The sequence below is a fragment of the Electrophorus electricus genome, chromosome 7, assembly GCF_041902795.1.
Source record: "Electrophorus electricus isolate QZ-2024a chromosome 7, ASM4190279v1, whole genome shotgun sequence".
NCBI classification, from domain to species: Eukaryota; Metazoa; Chordata; class Actinopteri; order Gymnotiformes; family Gymnotidae; genus Electrophorus; species Electrophorus electricus.
In genome coordinates this window covers 29,720,020-29,740,000 of record NC_137503.1, presented here as the reverse complement: position 1 = coordinate 29,740,000, position 19,981 = coordinate 29,720,020, and the positions used below count along the sequence as shown (strand labels likewise).

The following is a 19,981-nucleotide window of genomic DNA, read 5'->3' as shown; positions in this document are numbered from 1 at the left end:
TGACAGGTAGACAGGGCCCTATTGCAAAACAGTAGTAACAGTCTTTAGTAGTAAATGGGACAGGCAGAGTATGCGGTGATCGGCAAAGAGCAAGGGCAAATCCAAAAAGGCTAGTCAAAAACAGAAAATGGAGATCAGGCACAGAAAACCCAACCAGCGCACGGGAGAAAATGCTCAGTATGCAGGAGGTGCTCAGGAGACTTTATGAGAGGTAATTGGGGATGGAGAGTTTAATTAGGTCCGGGGCATGGGGCGCAGTGGTGAGGGGGAGTGGCTGGTGATCAAGAAAACAGTGATGATGAATGAGCACAAGTGGGAGGGGCTGAAGTAGGCAGTGTAACGAGCTCATGTGTACAAACTGATGTAAACACACTTCACTCTGTTTTCTCTGTCATGGCCTATCATGTATTCTGTAATAACAGGGCTCATTGTGTGGTTATGTGCAGTGCGTATGCCACTAACGCTGCGTGTTTTGATGATTTACTGTAGGCACAGCACAGTGCTAGTTTTCAGTGCTGAGTAAATTGCATGATCTGCAAGTTCATTTTCACCATGTCTCTGTCTCCGTTTCATTTTACTCTGTCTCTGTCTTTCCACAGATAAATCAGACACAGACCTTCAGAAAAAATCCACTGGTGACATGGGTGACCCTTACACATCTCTCCTGTCCAATCAGAACTACTCCTCCAAACTGGACACCTCCTACTTTTCGGGTGACCTAGGTGGAGGGCAACAGAAGCAGCCATGCAGCATTAATGACCTCATGTCAAGCCTTGAGTCGCAGTCAGCCATGTTCAGTTCAGACTCGGGCATCGAGATGACTCCATGTGCTGACCTTGGCTACGGCTCCCACAAGCTGCACGACCCTGACAAGCCCTCTACCTATAGCTACATGGACATCAGCGGCAGGGAGGGCCAGAACAGCCCACAGCGCTCCCCAGAGGACTGGGGCGGAGCTGCCACCTTGGAGCGCGCCCCGCCATTTGGCCTGGGGGGAAGGTGTTACCTGGAAAAGAGCCCCTCGCCAGTGGAGGTGGAGACGCTGGGCCCGGCAGCAGTGCTGGACTCGCAGACATTCCCCTACGTGGAGGAGCCCTCGGACGACGAGCTGTCCGACTACCAGCCATACCACTCGCCCGGGACTGAGGGCAGTGCCAGCCCTATCAAGATCACCCTGACAGAGATGCCGCCCACGTCGGTCTCGCCCAACGCCAGCCCCACGCCTCCGGTCACGGTGTCAGAGAAAGACAGCATCCTGAGCCTGGGTCTGCAGGGTGTGCCCACTGTCACGCTGTCCGAGCCAGAGGATGAGAGCCCCGGGTCCTCCACGCCACCACTCACAGGTGAGGGCTAACACTCATACATACATAGTGCTCCTTCTCCCACAACACAAGTTTTCACAGTGTTTCACAGGCTTTTTGGTGGGTTTATCCCTACATATTGCTTTTGCTTATGGATGCCCAGTCAACTGTTGCGTGTCCAGTAATCTAGTGGATTGCTTTTTTGCTGTATGTAAACTCTGTACCTCTAAGGCATTTGTGTAACACATCTGCTTAGTTTTGAGAGCCTTGGCAAATACAGTTTACTATTTTGTTTTGTTTTTCTAGTCTGTGGTCCTGTGAGCTGTTGTGAGATGGGATCAGAGCAGTTACTGGGGTTTGGCTGGTTTAGTTTGTTCTGGTATGGTGTAGTGTGTTTTATGTGGGCTTGGGCAGAGGCCAGCTCTCCGAGTGACTGGTTCCACACATGCTCACTCAGTGGGACATCCCAGCACAGCAGATGGCCACACCAAGTCAGATGTACCTGCAGAAAAACTGACCTCTCTCCATTCTCTCCTTCTCACTACGGAAGAGTCGGAGTCTCCATCGGATCCCATTATCCAGGCTGGTGAAGTGAAAACCATGAGCTCCACTAGGGCTCCACCCAAGCAGCAGAATCCCTCAGCGGAGGTTATGAGTCTCCCCTCTCTTCCACTGTACGCTGAGGTCGTTGACACCAGCAGTGGAGACTCAGGCGACTCCGAGATCGAGCTGGTGTCTGAGGAGTCGAGCCCACAGGCTCCTAGCTCTGGCTACATGAGCTTCAGCAAGAGCCCTAGCACCAGTCCATCAGCCCCTGACCCTACCCCACCCTCTGCCCCTAACCCTACTCCTCCTCCTGCCCCTGCTCCTGCCCCTGCTCCTGCCCCTGCTCCTGTCACTGCTCCTGCCCCTGCCCCTGCTCCTGCCCCTGCTCCTGTCACTGCCCCTGCTCCTGTCACTGCTCCTGCCCCTGCTCCTACCCCTGCCCCTGCCCCTGCTCCTGCCCCTGCCCCTGCTCCTGCCCCTGCCCCTGCCCCTGCCCCTGCCCCTGCTCCTGTCACTGCCCCTGCTCCTGTCACTGCCCCTGCTCCTGTCACTGCTCCTGCCCCTGCCCCTGCCCCTGCTCCTGCCCCTGCCCCTGCTCCTGCCCCTGCCCCTGCCCCTGCCCCTGCCCCTGCCCCTGTCCCAGGTACTCCCATGCATTACAGCATCCTACGGGAGGAGCGGGAGGCTGAGCTGGACAGCGAGCTGGCCCTGGAGTCCTGTGGTGAGGAGAGCCCAAAGAGATTCCCCCAGGAAACCGCCACTGGCAAAGGGCGCAGGGCCGACTCACGCCCGGCCGAGCCTCCGTTCCCCTCGGTTGCCACCTCTACCCCCACGAGCCCGGTGCCTCCACCTTCTGCCGCAGCCACCGGGAGCGCTCCCAAAGAAAAGAGCCTGAGTGCAGAGGAGAAGGCCAAGCCTGGCAGCAGTCCGGCAGCACCCAGCACAGGCCTGCCGGAGCTGAAGGTGGAGCGGCCTGCTGGAGAGACACACACGGAGAGGAGACGTTCCAGCCAGAGTCGCCACGGCTCCGAAAGACACACTGCACTGCCTGCCATCTTCCCAGGCCTGACTAGAGAGAAGGGTAAGGCGTTATGCATGTTGTTTATATTTTAAGCATACGCGCTTGCATGTGTTTATGCCGCATCCACACAGATGCTGAAAATCTTTCAGACATGCACATTTTCTGAGGTTACAGATATGACGATTGTGTTTTTCAGTCCTTTAACTGAGATTCCAGGCTGTCAAATCACCTGGCTCCATTTTGTGTTCAGACACAAGAAACTGTTTTCACCGACAGCCCAAATGCAAATTACTTGCAGAAAAAAATAATACAGCCCAGTTGCAAGAACAGTCCTCTGAATTTGAATTACTTAGATACTTTAATGGCTCCTAAAATGTGATCCTAAAATGTAATCTCATCTGTGTCTGTCATCATAAAACATCTAATTTACCAAACCCACATTTTACATGACCTTATCTTTACTGAAGATATCTTGATGCAACAAATGTCAGTGGGCATTGTCCATCCATCCCCTGCCAGAAATCCTAGCCACATCTCAATCAGTCTAGTCAGGCCGATTTGCAAATGTTGTTACTGTGCCTAGAAGCAGGTGTCATGAGAATGTCAGTGCATGTACATGCCATAAAATCCTCAGTCAAGTGGCAAAGAGCTCTCAGGTGTCAGGTAAGGAGCTGCAGTGTCCCATCAACTATATCAATAAAATCGGTCTGCCTTAGAACAGTGCAAGAATGGGCTCTTAGCAGGGAGGAAACCACAGCTCCCATCTAGATTGCCAATCTAGATGTTTCACATCACTACAGATGCAAGATTTTCTGGACAAAAACACGCATTATACAGTATTATGTTTGAAAATGCTGAATGTAAACCCTGAATACCCTCACACATCAAAACCTCATCCAAGATGAGAATCCTGATAGAAGGAATGAAATATGGAGCTGCTCTGTGGCCTCAGGGCCTGGGTGGCTGCCAGTCACTGAGACCAAAGAGTTTAAAACCTATATGAGGAAATTCTGCAGCTGAGTGTCAGAAATCCTTCTGTGATCTGAAACTTTAAAGATCTTGGGTCATCCAGCATGAAATGTAATCCAGAACATATGGGCAAATCAACAATTTAATGACTAAAAGAAAGGAAACTCTCTGTTTTGGAATGCTCAAATCAAACTCCTATTGAAATTCAGTGGTGTGATGTAAAGCAGGCTGTTAAAGGAAGACATCCCAAGTTTTGTACAGATATGCCAAAATACATCCCACTGCTTTGCAAGACTGATCACCACCTACAAGAAATATTTACTTGACGTTATAGCCAATAAAGGAGTTAACACTAGTTACTAAATTGTTCACATACTTTTTTTGTCAATGACCTTAATAGCTTAAATCATTTGTTTAATAAGATATGGCAATGTAAAATGCTGTGGGTGTTTTTCATTACAACTTAAATGATACTAAAAGAACATTTTAGGTGCATGCAGTAGTCCAGGTAATTCCAAAGCATTATTTTGCAACTGTACCTTACAAAAGAGTAAATATCTTCCCAAGCAGAGTTGAGTATTTTGCCAGAGTAGAGCCACCTTAATCTTTCTGCGGGGAGAGTAACAGCACATCAGATTTGACTCCCCTGCACTTCTTTACTGTAATTGTAGTGAATCTTGATACATGCTTGGAGCTCTGCGAGGCTGGAACTGAAAAGAATATGTGCCAGATTATTACAGACAGTGGTGGCTGTTTTGGAGAATGCCTTTTGTAAACCACTAATTACATATGAGGTAAACTGCAGGGCGAGCATATTTAATTGCATGACGGATGGGCAATGTACTCTTTTACATTTTAACACACAGACACACAGAGAGAGAGACACACACACAGACACCACACACATACAGTGCAATAGTGAGGACAATTAAGTCAGTTAAGTTACTGGAGCTAAGAAACGCTGCTCTAAATTAACCTGAATATTACACGTTGAATGTTCTAAGACAAAAAAAAAAGACCCAGTAGAAATGGAATCTAGCTCTCAGATTCTGAATACTAGAGTCACCTTGGTGTGTCCTCAAGCAGTATGTGCTAGTGGGGTGTGAGCCGTGCTGGGCATGCTCTGGACGAACCGCCGTGGTGCAGAGAGGAAACCATCCATCACGTGTCCGCCTTACTGGCCCACATACTGGAGTTCATGTCTCACTGATGGAATCAGATCTGAGGGTGGATGAAGATCTGTTCCATGTACACCAATGTATACCATATGTACTATCTGTTCTTTACAGAGGTTATTCATTTATAATTGTTAGTGGGTAGGTATATAAATATTCATATTTCTGGTATCTTTAGATTTTTGAGTGTATATGTCAGTACATGCCTGTTTGTGGCTTCTTGCTTGGAGCTTTCCACGTGAACTTTTCAGGAAATACAATCATTCCTACATTTTCCCCGCCTCACTGATGAGCGCTGCCCTCATGTGTTTATATGGCCACACTGCAGCTAACGAGTAGAAATCATGCAGTCAAAAACGGGCAGGAACCAGGAAGTAGATTACAGCACTTTAGGTTTGGAATAACTTAAATTGCACACAGGCTGCCATTTCTGGCTGGGAGTGGTGTGGTGCCTCTGTCTGTGCTTGAGGCGGAAAACTGCTGGGAGAGCTCTAAATGATGGCACTTGCCATTAATGCAGTTAAAATGTCAGCTTTCAGGTTGGTCACTGCAGAAGACAATGAGAGAGAAAGAGAGAGAGAGAGAGAGAGAGAGAGAGAGAGAGAGAGAGAGTGCTTGTGTGCATTATTTAATTGAAAGGCTCTAATTCCAGCAGCCACTAAAAAATCACACATTCATGGGGAAAATAAAAATGCTGAAAAAATAGCACAGATTCATGACTGGTTTCTTCCTTAATATTACTTATGTTCAGCAGGCTAACATTTCCAGATGTACCTCTATATTAGCCACATTCACATAATAATAATAATAATAATAATAATAATAATAATAATAATATTGTTGTTGTTGTTGTTGAAGTTAATGGTTGCTGCTCCCATGTTTATGAACATACTGTCACATAGGCATTTTTTATTTCAGCTCTATGTTGACATTTTCAGCAGATGAACTGGGGGGAAAGACAAGAATGAATTTGGAATTTGGAGTAACGGCATTGAGGAGACTGGTCAGTCAGTCTTTGTGCTTAGCACAGAAAAATGGATAGTTATTTTTTACAGCTGATGTCATTCCAGTCATAGCTGTTGTTTTGAGCACCTGCAGAGGTTGCAAAAACACTATCATTAATGCCCGACAGAGACCATTTGCATCATATATTGAGCACCACTTACTGGGCCAGTTCATGTGCACATAGCACGCCCCCTTATTTTGTGGGGAATATCAAACAACCAAAACCACACAAAACAAAACACACCGAAAAAAAACAGTTAAATCAAATGAAAACAAACTGCCTCAACTGCCCTGGACCACATATCCACTGTGGCCACTCTCGCTTGGTGCACTCTGGCAGTAGTCTGCTCAAGCAACAGCACATCCAGGAGACAGCCCAGAAAACTGGATATCAAAGGAATAGCATGCTCATCCCGAAATTCCAACACAGCTCTCTCCACTGCCATCGCAAAAGCCAGAACCACCTTCATCTGATTAGGTCTCGAATCCAGTAATGAGTTATCACCTAACAACCATAATGCGGGACAGAAAAGAAGATTTACTTCTAATAGACAAGACAGTAAGTGAGATGCTGTTTCCAAGATGCATGCCAACGGTGGGGCATGAGGACATGAACACGGTTCCAAAAGCACTTGGAGAACATTTATAACACAGCTTATCATTTGACATCTTCATCCAGAATGCTCGTAGAGGCATAATATGGTGTCTGTGTACAAGCTTATTCTAAATAATTTGCTGGGCGATATTTTTCAAAAATGGAAAACATGTTGCTCCTGATCAAAGCACAGCCCAACTAAATCTAGACTCCAGATTTTCAGTGTTCCACTGACAATAACACACACCGTGCCCTGGGATGTGGACACACTTTGAAAAACTTTATTAAAGGATAAATTTCCACATGGACATCCCATAAAACCCCATAAGCTGTCCTTTCTGCTGAGATCTAAAAAACAGGAGAGGCCTGGAATGGAATCGGATGGTCTTAAGTCAGCGAATTGTCTGAGGCCATTATCACCCCAGATATCTCAGCGAGTAAACACATTGGCCTTAGGCCATGGGGCTTTCCTCCCGTTAGCAGAGAGAGGGGGTGTCATAGAAAACAAAAATGTGACACGGGGAAGAAAATGCCATGCGAGGTGCAGTGTAGCCATTTTCACCTACCGAAATCATCTTTAATTTTCTTCAATAACAGATGGTACTCCTGCACGGACATTATACTTATTTTAGCTTAAATCTGAATACCTAAATATTGAAATCCTCGTGGATCGACCTCTATGGGAATTGTGCCATGGATCAGGTGACAACTTATATAATGTACACGCATTACTGCCATTAGTGAACACTTTATGCCATATTCTGTATAAAAGCCTAAAATAGGATTCACTGTAACTTGCTGTCTACTTTTTATTACTGCAGTTATTTATTAATAGCAAATGTTTAGAAATAATAACAATGTCCCTGCCAACTATACATTGTGCTTCAGCACTTCCTTACCTGAGCTTTAAAAGTCAGTCAGCCGAGACATATTTGGTGTCTGACTGTTTTAGTGTTGTACTAGATTTGGAGTTGTGAGGTTAATGAGGGCAGTGGTTAAGGTACTTGAATTGTATTAGGAAGCCCCACCACTGCCAAGTTGACAGTGTTGGGCCCCTAAGCAAGGCCCTTAACACTCAGTTGTTCAAGTTATACTCACTCATAATTGTAAGTCGCTTTGGATAAAAGGTTCAGCTAAATGCTGTAAATTAAGCCAACAAGGAAGCTTCTACCCCATACACTTGCATCAAACCTAAATTTTGATTTTTGACATTGTAAATGACAATTTTGATGACCCTACTGATACTGTACTGTTATAGATATTTGACAATAAAATGGACAATGTAGGTTTCAAGATGGCTGCAACTATGTATTAGATTTTTAGCTCTTGTGGCATACTTATTTTACTTTTTTATAAATAACTGTAAGCTGTGCCGCATAATATTCGACACCAAATCGGTTTCAGAATGGTTTCGTTTGGGTTTCACGTAATGGTATCTATTCATTTGGCGTAAGGGGAAAATTGTGTACATTTTTATTTGTTTGACAAACTATTTCTTTAAACAAACTTTATAGCCAAGTACACCAAGTTTGCACTCTGAAGTCAGCCTGTGCCTGCACTCAGTGTGCCCAGAAGTGTCTAAAAGCCTGAGGAGGGCCGGTTGACGGTGCTGTCTGAGCCAAGGAGGCGTGCATCCCCGGTTCCTGCCAGCAGAGGGCTCAGCACTCCACCAGAGCAGGAGCTAAGGCGTTTCTTTCACCTGCATCTTTGAGCATCAGCCCATCACACGATGCTTCCCTCCCTTTCTTCCTCTGGTGCTCAGACTTAGTGGCTTTGATCGGAATAACGATTTGTTTGTGTCTCTTACTACCTGAAGTGGACCAGTGTGTTCCTTATGATATTTTGCAATGTGTGTCAGTGTATGTGAATGCATCACAGCTTAAGAGAGGTGAGTATGTTGGCGCTGACTGTACAGCAGGATGGCATTGGAGGTGAAAGGGGAGTTTTTTTATTTGCAAAAAGGTTGCCGTGTATCTCAAGGGCAAGGGCCACAGAGCTCCATGCCGTCGTCAAGGAAACCTAAATCATTAAAGGCAGAAGAATCCTGTGAGGAAACCGTCTCATTGTTTTGATCCTGCTCTTGCTCCTCTTACAGTGGAGAAGTGCTTAGGGTCTCCAACAGGAAGCTGCAGTTTCTAGAGCCTTCATTCTTTCTCTATCTGCACAATTTGTCTTTGTTTTCTTTAATGTTTTTATTTTTCTGTCATTTAGCTTTGTGAAAAACAGGAGCCAAAGTGTTGGTTTGTTTAGATCACATATATTTTTTCTTGAGGTTATGAAGTCAAAGACAGCAGATTGTTTTGTTTACCTAGATTTTATACTTTGATGGCTATAGCCTATGTAGTCAAAGAGCACTGCCCCCATGGGGCACAGATGTGTAATCATTTATTAACAAAAAAGAACAGTAATCTTCAGATAAACAAAAAATGTTCCTCCAGGACCAGCTAATCAGAAGCCACACGTGGCTCCTGATTAGATGGTCCTGGAGGAACATTTTTTTGGATAATTTTTCACAGAAGGTCAAGTTTTAGAGTTCATTACCAAGGCCTCAAATGATGTGATATCCAGATGAAAATAACTGCTGGGTAGGTTGTGTGTATGTAGTAGTGGAAGCATGAAAATACATTCTGTAGTCCTGTTTGGATGTGTTGATGTTCTCTTACTGTGAGAATTCCTGAAAGACTTGTGGTCTCTGGAAGTGAGAATGTTTGTAAGCATGTTTGAAAGCTCTGCTACAGCTATTTATCCTGATGGGAACTGGAGGAATGAGCTTCCAAGCCTGCTGATATTCCTGTCGCACTTTTGAAAAGTATTTGGACAGGCCTTCACTGCCATGACTAAGTTCCTGGCACACTGCACTTTTGCCTCTTTTCAGAATATGCATGGCTCTGTGTTGTATTGGCTCTAGTATCATACCTGTTTTGATTTTTAAATTAATTTCAGGTCTGTAAACATTTTGAGTTGTGCAGCTATTAACCAAAGATTTAGTGCCAAACCTACTATAAAAGTGGTCAGGTTCGTGTAATAGCCCTTGATGTCCAGAGAACAGATGGCACCATAGCAGAAGGAATCTGCTCACTGAAGTCTTTTATTGCAGTCTGCAGCATCACCATGTGAGGTGAGAGTAGGCTACATATTGCCGAAGCAAAGCCCTTTCATTCTTATCCTAATCCGGACTGTACTATTGACCAAGTCAAATCTCCAAGGAATTTGGCTTTGCAGTAGCTCACATTAACACAGGCCTAGCAGCAAGTGCATTCATTTTCCACGGTTATATTGATATATCATCAAAAGTAGTGGTCTGAAATGTATGCTCTTTTAAGATATTCTGCAGCAGAGATTAACGATCAATGCGCAAAACGTGTGGACCTACTTGGACCGCTCTGACTGCGGCAAGAGCCTCGGCTGTAGCTGTGTCCTAGCTCAGCAGCAGCTACGCTTCTCAGCGCTTCTCTCGTGTTTACAGCAGCTTCTGTCACAGTCGTGCGTGGCGTCAACTCTGATGTTTAGTCACCCTGCTCCTGATTGCGTTTCCCCTGTTCGTCCTCGTTTGCACCGCGTGGCGCTGAAACCGGGTTGCAATGAGCCTAGCGCAGTTTGATGGACCTTATCTGTCGCAATAATGCAGTTTAGTGAAATGCATGTCTTTTCTGTTGTGGCCTTTTGTTAGTTGTGTTCATAGAGGTAAGACCCTGCTGCCAGACTGCTTAGAGGCGAACAGGAGCATCTTGGCCGCCCTTAATCAAGAGTGCTGAATCATTCCCCATGCCCCATATGATGTCACCATACCCATGCAGTGCCATGCACACACGTACTGATCCATACACCATTTTCATGGTTCAGATGAAAGAAAGAAAGAGATTAAAACCAGAGATTAAAATAAAGCCATGTTTATATATATATATATATATATTCTTCTATTTTCCACACAGCCATCTCAGTTTAAGCGCTGCAAGGACCAGCTAACTGCTTTCTGCCTTGTCCACATCTAACCATTTGTGTAATAAGTCCTTTTCTGAAAAAATAAAAAGGATCCAGTCCTAACTGTCAAGAGAACGGTTTGCTGGATTTCGGGCTGCAGGGATGGCGTCCCGGTCCCAGTAGATTCAAACGCGTCAGCACTCTCAGGCTCCGCCCCGTTCCTCTGTTCTCCTCCCCTTCCGTGTTTGTTCCTCTCCACCAGTCGGCAGCACTGCCACCCTCACAGACAGGCAACCCCCCCCCCCCCCCACCTTCCCCTTATCTCCTCCCTCTTGGGTCATTCATAGACCGAGTGGTGGGAGAGAGAGATAAAGGGAGAGAGAGAGAGAGAGAGAGAGAGCTGCGCAGTGGAGCAGCAGCTGAAGCAGCAGTAGACTGTTAGAGTGTTAGAGTGTTAGCGTGTTAGCGGTAGCGGAGCATCACTCCCCTCACTTCACCCAGCCCAGCATGCAGACCAGCACCACAGCAGCCGCCGACTCAACCAAGATGGAGGGATTATGGAGCAGCTGGAAGTGCCAAGGTACCATGCATGCGTGTGTGAGGATGGGCTGGGGGGTGGGGGTGCTGCAGGCATGGATGGGGCGGGGGGGGTAGTGTGGTCTGGTACAGATTGGGTTGGCACTGGTTAGGGTGGCATGTGAGAGAGAGAGAAAGGATGAGGATATATGCAGGTTATTATTGGCTGTTTTGACAAAAAGTGGCTGTAGTGTTTGAAGGACAGAGATGCTGTGGGTTACACACAGACTGGATTGGGCGATACAGCACACAGAACAGACGCATCTCTGCATTTTAGCCAAGTGCCTGCGTCAAGGCAGGTGCCATGACATTCATTTGGGCGGCCTAGCCGGGGGGTTGGGGCTGAGATAATAGGGCGCGCCCTCCCCCCCCCAACCCCCACCCACCCCGTCCTCTCATTCCCGTGTGTCTGCATCAACATTCCTTTTGTGCATCTTTCTCTTACATTTCCATCTCTCAAATCTATCAAATTCATTTTCAACTGCATGGCCATTCTGTCAGATATGTGTGTGAGTGTGTGCCATGGAGACTTGTTCATTAGTGTAGGCTGCCGTCTGTCTAATTGTAGCCCTCCCTGCTTTGTGTCTGGCAGCCTGTCACATTGAACACCATGAAGAGTGAACAGTCTTGTGTAAGAGAGGAGCTTGGGGTGTGGCTACCTAGATCAGGCTGAACACCGTGGCGAGTGAGCGGTCTTGGGTGAGAGAAGAGCTTGGGGTGTGGCTACCTAGAGCAGGCTGCCATCATCTGCCTTCACGTAGCTTTAACACTCCCCTGAGCAGCCTGCCATGGCTGCTTTCGCCACCCTTTTGTTGTATCGAAGACAACTGGTGGTCTGTACCGGATGTGTATGTGTTTGCATGCTTGTCTGTTCGATGTGTGTGAGTGTGTAGAGAGTTATTGTTAACCATCATTTATTTACCGGCCTATGGGGAAAAACAGACATCCCTTCAAACTGTTGCCCTCCATTATCCCACAGGCAGCCATTTGTGGATATGTCCTAGAATGTTCTGTGGAGGAGGGCTCGTGCCTGTTGTCATTATTGGGGCTAATTTTTGCTCCTCGGTTGCCTTCCAATTCCTCATTTCTGTCAGTCTAGCGTCTTTGGAGGGCAGAGGCTCTGAGCTACTGACAGGGCTTGCTGCCCTGGCTCTCTGCAGTTCCATGTGTCCACTAGGCTGTGTGACTAATGCCATATTCATAAATTACCAAGATGAATATATGTCATTGCTGATGTTTTATGTGCATTTTGGCTTATTTTCAAAGTCCAGGATTATTGTGGGGACCTTGTTTGCTGGGTGGGATGTATGTTTTGATCAGTCGATGGGAAGGAAGAGCACTCTGGTTTTTGCCAGCAGTTTCTATATCCCCGCACAAGACAGCAGTGTATTGCCACAGCAGTGCAGCACTCATGAATCTGACAAGTGCCTCACCTCGGACGCAATTTAACAGGAGCATGTCCTGTGCTTTCAGCAGATTTTAATTTCTCTCCTTTATGTAGACAGCCTCAGCGTGGACGCAGGTTTTTGCAGCAAATGCTTCCTCATTGGCTTGAGTGAACAGAGTAGCTCTTGCAGTAAGATACTACATTACCAAATAAAGGTCCAGGTACTACATAAGCACATACAGGTCTATTAATGGTTTGCACTACTGGTTAACCAGCCAATAAAATCAAAATGTTGTTCTGTGTTAACAGCTATTATATAATATACCTTACAGAAAGCAGCAAGTATTTTGTAAAGGGCTAATCCTGTCTACGTTAATGGAGCACTAATGTCATTGTCACTGTATTGATCTGGAGCTTCGGGGAGACACCCCTCAGCAGACAGGTAGTGCTGTCTGTTTGTCTTCTCTTTGTCTTCATTTTCTTACCTCCCATAAAAAAAGGGCCGCCATCTTGGCTCTATCACCAAATGGGGCTTTTTTTGGTACCTCATAGAGGAGATACGAAAGGAAGAAGACTAAACTACCTCAACATGTAAGTGACATCCTTACCACCAATAATTAGATTTAAAATGGCAGGTGATCACCTGCATGTTTTATGTGTCCAACAAAACATTGCTGCATTAGTTGCCTTTAAGGCAAATGCAACTTCCTCAGTGTATGCGAACACGCAAGGCAACATTTGTCTGGACCCTCAGTGCTGTGAGCTCCCTTCCTATCCGCTTGAGAGGATGCAGGCTAGACGAGAACTGAAGTAGATCAGAGGAGATCGCATCAAACACCCCAAGAGATGCCGCTGGCGTAGGCCGAACGAGAGAACGGCAAGGCCTTCCATGTGGCCATGCTGCCGCACACTCTGACTTTGATGAATCCGCCTCATTCAGTTAAATGTAGCTCTCTACTGGGAACCGCTAACCTAGAATTCAAACAGAGGATCCCTGGGACTGGTGCTTTTATTCTGCCGAGGCCCGCGCCAGCAATCGTGTTTATCAGCACAGCTTCTGCGCCACAATAGCTTTTTAAACACTGGGACCTTGATAAGGGCAACATTTATTACAACGCCAAAGCGATTTTATGCTCAGTGTCATTGACAAGCTAGGTGGTACAGAAACCAAGCTGTGATGTGCTATTTTTGAGAAGGCTTCTCTTTTAGAGAAAACAAAATGTAGACGTTTTGAATGTTTGGCCACAAATAACTTAAATAATCAAAACTATTTCTTCTGACTAGATGACAGAAAGGACCATCAGTAAAGGTCTTAGACTTTAAGACTCCTTAACATTAGGTTTTTCTGTAAGATTACATTTAAGCTTATGACATAATTCTTTGGAACCTCTTGACAGACACAGAAGAGTATTAGCCCCCATGCAGTACCTCACAATATTTATATTTTATATGATATATGACATATTTCATATATTAGAGACCTTGGATATCGTGAAAGAAGTTTATTAATAAAGTTCTATTTTATTGATTTTATTAGTAGTACTTCACATAGCTCAGTGTGTGCTGTGCTGATTAAATCTGCAGCAGGTTCTCAGTCTGGCTACAACATTGGATGCCTGGACTGTTTTCTCTTATTGGACCAAGTTGCTTTTTACGTGCTATTGTATCCTTAGTGTAGTCTGTCTGCAGTCCCAAAGAGGGCACCTAGCTCAAACCCCTCCTGTGGCTCAAGTAGTGATTAAACTGGGCCTTTAATTACAGGTGAGGAAACCAACCTCGTTCCAAGGGGTATTTGATCACAGGACAAGCTAAACATAATGCAGAAGTTCAAAGCAAGAGATACCTTTGGGTCTCTAGTATACAGTGTTGCATTTCTATCGATAAGATACACTTCATGAGATGTTCTATCACCTGATGGTAATCCTCCCCAGACTGTACAGCTTTATGATGCCACAAGTTCCTCCTGGTTTGTGTGCACACAGACAAATCTGATAAAGTAGTGATCTGCAGTAGTCTATTGTCACCAGGGCACTGGGCACCTGTGCCTCCTCATGTGCCGTTCCTGCTTAGTCATTTTCCAGTGCAGGTTCAATACACGTGCAATACTCAGTTCTCATACAGCCAACACGATGTCCAATACCGGGTGGTTTTAATAACCGGTCTTATTATCTATTATGTATTTATGGTCGTGTATAGAGTTTATAGTTTGATGTGGTTTATATATTCTTTATATTCTTTGTTTTCTTGCATATTTATTTCTACTGTAAGTTTCTTTCCCCCTTTTTGTTACACCTCGCATGCTGCTGCTATGAATAAGTGAATTTCCCTCCAGAAATAAGTTAATCTTATCTTGTGGTATTACTGTACGTAATCAGTGTGTAGTCAGAAACAATGTACACATGCACATTCAAATGAAATGCCTCACATTTGTACAACTTGGTGTTTAAAATATGTCTAGAATTATAGATCTTTCACTTTTGAATTTCATTATGAATTCACCAAATCATTTTTTTTCTGGCTTCTGCAGGTAGGTAATGGAGGAGGGAATGATGATTCATTCCTTATTGCAAGAGAAATATGCCTTGTGGTGTTTTACATGGTCCAGAGTGTGATGGTAATATGTTTAAATTGCTTTGTGGAGCATCTTTATGTTACTTTATTAATCTGTACGTTTGAAATGCCAGCATGTGGTGTGTATTTATAGAGGCAGACATCCCTGGCACTGAGCAGTGCTGTTTGCCGAGTGTGTCCTCAACAGTCCCCCCGCGTCTTCAGCCATGGCTGTTGTTATTCAGATTGGTTGTGGGTAATTACATTAGTCACGGACTGAGTTATCTGGGGCTCTGTTGACAGGGTTTGTACGGAAACTGGGCTAGTCGGCTTCTTTAATATGAGGGAGTGTGTCAGGGCAAATGAGTGTGGGTAAAATTTGTAAAATTGTAAAATGTTGTGAGTAACCTAATATATATATATATATATATATATATATATATATATATATAAAAACTATGTGTACTGGTTTTGGCCACAGTGGTTGTGCTCTCTTAAAGTATTTTTAAAATGCAAAATAAAATGCCCATGCTCTGCTGTGAATCCAGCAAACAGTTCAGGAACAACATCATGCATCCTTGTGCTCTTCCATGGTAGATCAGGAATATACTATGCATGCTGTTGAGCCCTCCAGCTAAGACCCAGCTGTGAGGAACATGGCTCTCAGAAAATATAGATCAGGATGTGCAGGCAGTTTATGATTCAGTTTGACTACGTCGGTGTACGTTGACTTCTAAAGGAACTTTGTCCCAAGCTAGAGCATCCATAGGTGACTACATGGGACCTGACAAAGACTGCGCTTTCATCACAAATATATGGCCACGTGTATGCACGCTATTATGCAGGTAATATGTTTTGCAATATTTTGTGTAGGCTAAGGCCATTACCGTTGTCTGCTCCGCCTTGGCTCTTTCCTTTTGTACCTTTTCCGTGTTAGTACTAGGCTGTGTGACATTTCTTTTGCCTTCATATCTTTGCCGCGCAGGTGCGCAGATGCGTTTATTAACAATGAATATGTTTAGCCTTTGCCAGTGCAGGCTATAGCAACTGTCTATCTAGTGGCCTAGCGGTGTCTGATTGATGGGGAGGTGCGTTGGGTGCAGCATGAGTCTGTGAGCTCGTTCTGCGCTCAAGACAATGTCCCTGTGCTTTCCTGTGCTTTGCTCTCCTGCCTGGTCCCTCCCTTCCTCCCTCCCTTCATCAGCACCTCATTATGCTGTCTGGCAGGCTTGACTCTCGGTGTGTGACTGAGAGAGGAAGCACAAGAGAGGGAGGGAGGTAAGGGGGGGGCGATGGAACATGGTCACTATGGCAACTGCATCAGCACCTACTCCACTGCACCCAGCTCCCCGGTTTCCGTGGAGACTGAGCGCCATTCATAGGAGAGCTCCAGAGCAACACATCTTGCACACTTTAATGGGGCAGAGTTTGAATGTTGGGTAAGTGTCAAGTCTCAGGGAGTAAGGATGTGTGTAAGTGTGATGTGTGTGTGTGTGTGTGTGTGTGTGTGTGTGTGTGTGTATAAAGAGTGTGTAGATAGATAAACAATGTGCACTTGTTATCTGGATGTATTGCACGTTTGCTTGCAAGCTTCCATGTTTATTATTGGCTAAAATAAACTCTTCTTGATAAATCATTAATTCTCCAGATTGGTGTTAAGAGAATTCCACTTTACTTATTCCATAATTGGGTCTTGACCACGCCCTGCTGTTACATATTCACAAAGAAGCCCAACAAGGATGTGCAGACTGGGTTGAAGGCATTGTGGGGCTTTCTAGAGCATTTAGCTGCATTAGCTGTTAGTTTAGAATTGCCTGAAATAATGCTCCACTTTTGCTAACAGAGACAGATTGGCACAGATCTGTGTCTGGATAATTAATTTGACATTCATAAAGGCACTATTGGTTATTACATGTAATTTTAATGATTTCTTTAATGGTTTGATTGGTATCATATTAATTTTTTATTAGGATAATATTTTGATTATTGACGTCTTCATAGGCAGGTCTATGTCCTAATGCTAATGCAATATAATGAGGTAATAGTAGCAAAGGAAGAACCAGGAGCAGATTGGGTAGGGGTCAGACACATCAAATTGACATGCAAATACATACTAAATGAAGGCTCATATGAGAAGCTATTTATGTTTCAGAGTGTGGTTCTTTCCTCCATACTGCTGCCAGTCTTATCGTTTCATAGAAAATTGTATATAAATCGCCACACATAAATTATTCATTTTGGAAACCTTACTGATTCTGGAAAACACGATGTCACTGTGGTGAGTCGATGATATTCCATAGCGTGTAGGGCTACATACATGCTAAAATCATGGCAGCTAGCTTTCTGCTATGATCACCTGGTCCCAGGCTGTTGTCATGGCCACCGTGCTGCCCTGTGGCGAGGATTAGGCTCCAGAGGAGGCTGAAGGAGAGGGAGAGTACGGATGGAATGGACAAACAGACCGGGAAAAAATAGGATGAAAATGGAACAAAAAAAGCCACTTGAGTTTCCTTCCAAGTTGACTCATATTATTTGGGGCACTTGCATAACATTTTTTTTATTTTTCTGCCCAATTCTGTACTCTGATTCTCCTCTTGTGTTTGTGATGGTTCAGACCCAAAGATGATTTAGGATGATTCACCTCTTATAGAGAGAGCCTCCCAGGGTGCTGACTGACTCATTCTCTCTCTCTCTCTCTCTCTCTCTCTCTCTGTCTGTGCCCCTCTGTAGCGATGGAGCTGTTGTACTGGCGGGACCTAAAGCAGACAGGTCTGATGTTCAGCAGCATTCTGTTGCTGCTCTTCTCTCTGACTCAGTTCAGTGTGGTCAGCGTCATCGCCTACCTGGCCCTGGCAGCCCTGTCCGCCACCATCAGCTTCAGAGTCTACAAATCCGTACTGCAGGCCGTGCAGAAGACCGACGAGGGACACCCCTTTAAGTAAGCCCTGCCGCGCGAGCACGTGTGCATATGGGTCTGTACTGCCAGCTCGAATGTGTTTCCAATGGATGTTGACAGCTGGCGTCTGCATGCAGGTCTTATCTGGAGGTGGAGATCTCACTGTCCCACGATCAGATGCAGCGGTATGCAGAGAACGCCCAGTACTACATGAACAGCACTCTAAAGGAGCTGCGCAGACTCTTCCTAGTGCAGGACCTGGTGGACTCACTAAAGGTAACTCAGACATCACATCTGTCGAACTCCATGCGCATCACCAGCATTGACCTGTGTCGCTAAAGGTCTTGAGTGCACTTTCTGCTTATGCTCAGTTTGCAGTGCTCATGTGGCTGCTGACCTATGTAGGAGCACTCTTCAACGGTCTCACTCTCCTCATCATGGGTGAGACCTCCTCTCCAAACACTGACTTTAATTCACCTCAACCTTTTTTTTCAGTAGCACTACAAATACCTGGAATATTCTGACAAAAGGTTTTCACTCCTCTTTGTAGCCGTGGTGTCAATGTTCTCTATGCCTGTGGTCTATGAGAAATACCAGGTAAGAAACAGGCATATACTACTCTTGCATTTGGTGCATCTCTGGTTTCCATGTCTAATCTCTGTGCTTGTCTGTCACTAGGCACAGATTGACCAGTATTTGGGACTAGTAAGGACTCAAGTAAACTCAGTGGTGGGAAAGTAAGTCCAGTCAGTTTTTTTTTGGTTTTGTTACTTGGTGCCGTTATTCAGAAACATTCCTTGTATCTTATTGTGTGTGCATTTGATTGGGCAGGATCCAAGAGAAGATTCCTGGGGCCAAGCGAAAGGCTGAGTAAAGTCCAGAGAGCCACTGGAGAATGCTGGGAAGCCCTGACCACCTCACCCCTTATTACAGAACAAGAGTTTCCTGTTGGTCAGAGGGTTTCCCATCACACACACACACACACACACACACACACGTTACTGGAGCATAGTTCTACTTTGTGCACACTGTGGTGTCTAGAGCAGCAGCCAAGCCATTCAGGAGAAGTCCCACCCTCACCCAGTAACTATAGAGAAAAAAAGACACACTGTCACTCTAGCACTAAGCTCTACTGAAGAAAAAAAAATCAATGAATTATAGGAATAAGTTGAAACAAAAATGAAGCAAAACCACCAAAAAAAAACAAAAACCTAGATGTGTTTTTTTTGTGTTGCTTATTAAGTGCATGAAGTCAAGAGTCTTAAGTGCTGATGCATTCCGTGCTTTCTTCTCGTTTCCTTTGTTCTTGGCTTTCTCAGCTGTGCTGAAGATGTTTCTCTGTAGTGTGTGAATGATCTCTTCAGCTTTAGTGCTCTCCTGTGATAGTCTCTTCTTCTTCAAGAAAAAAAGGCAAAAAACCAGCTTCTTTTGTCTCTGGGGCAGTGAGTGGGGCTTCTCTTCTTTCAGTATACCTGGAAACATATAAACATAAATATTAAATATCAGCTAGCTGCGCGGCTCTGCCAAGGTTTACCTTCTCTATGTGGAACAAGAGCAAATATTTAGCAATGTCCTGATTAGGTATGGTAAACTAATTTGTAGTGGGTTTTTTTTATAATTTGTTACAGGAACTACACAGACTCATGTTTTTAGGTACTCTCATCAACTTCTTTTAAATAAAATGTAAATGAAAGAGAGAGACGGAGGAGGAGAAAGCTTAAAGTGAGCGAATGCCAGCTTTGGTGATTCTGTCCATCTTTGTACTGTGTTGACTGTAGTTCTTCTTAGCCATGGACTCTTAACTATTTGCACTTAAAATGTACTCGTTACTGAATGCGAAAATAAATGTTCTTAAATGTATGCTGCCTGAAAACGTTATTTGAAAGTAGTTTGGTACTGTAAATGAAAGGCTGTGGTTCATAAAATGCATTCACTCATGTATAAGATATATATACAAAGTTGTTGAAATACCAGAGACTAACAGAGGCTGTGAAGCATAAAATACTGGAATTACTGACAAGATCTTAGTATTCTAGCTC

At 44.8% G+C, this 19,981-nt stretch overlaps 1 protein-coding gene across 4 annotated transcripts in view; it reads left to right on the top strand.

The window, feature by feature from the left end:
* The window catches only part of rtn1b (reticulon 1b), a 32,177-nt gene extending 12,375 nt beyond the window's left edge, over positions 1 to 19,802 (top strand). The window contains exons 2-9 of one of the 4 annotated variants that reach the window (XM_081717487.1): positions 600 to 1,343; positions 1,852 to 2,928; positions 17,777 to 17,984; positions 18,080 to 18,218; positions 18,314 to 18,383; positions 18,493 to 18,539; positions 18,621 to 18,679; positions 18,774 to 19,802. In XM_081717487.1, coding sequence (XP_081573613.1) covers positions 600 to 1,343; positions 1,852 to 2,928; positions 17,777 to 17,984; positions 18,080 to 18,218; positions 18,314 to 18,383; positions 18,493 to 18,539; positions 18,621 to 18,679; positions 18,774 to 18,816 — 2,387 coding nt within the window. In that variant the 3' untranslated portion in view covers positions 18,817 to 19,802. Of the gene's footprint in view, positions 1 to 599; positions 1,344 to 1,851; positions 2,929 to 8,373; positions 8,501 to 10,914; positions 11,114 to 16,157; positions 16,486 to 17,776; positions 17,985 to 18,079; positions 18,219 to 18,313; positions 18,384 to 18,492; positions 18,540 to 18,620; positions 18,680 to 18,773 lie in introns of those variants that run through there. The other 3 variants (XM_035524341.2, XM_035524340.2, XM_081717488.1) reach the window with 3 other exon arrangements.
* Positions 19,803 to 19,981: the final 179 nt, after the last annotated feature.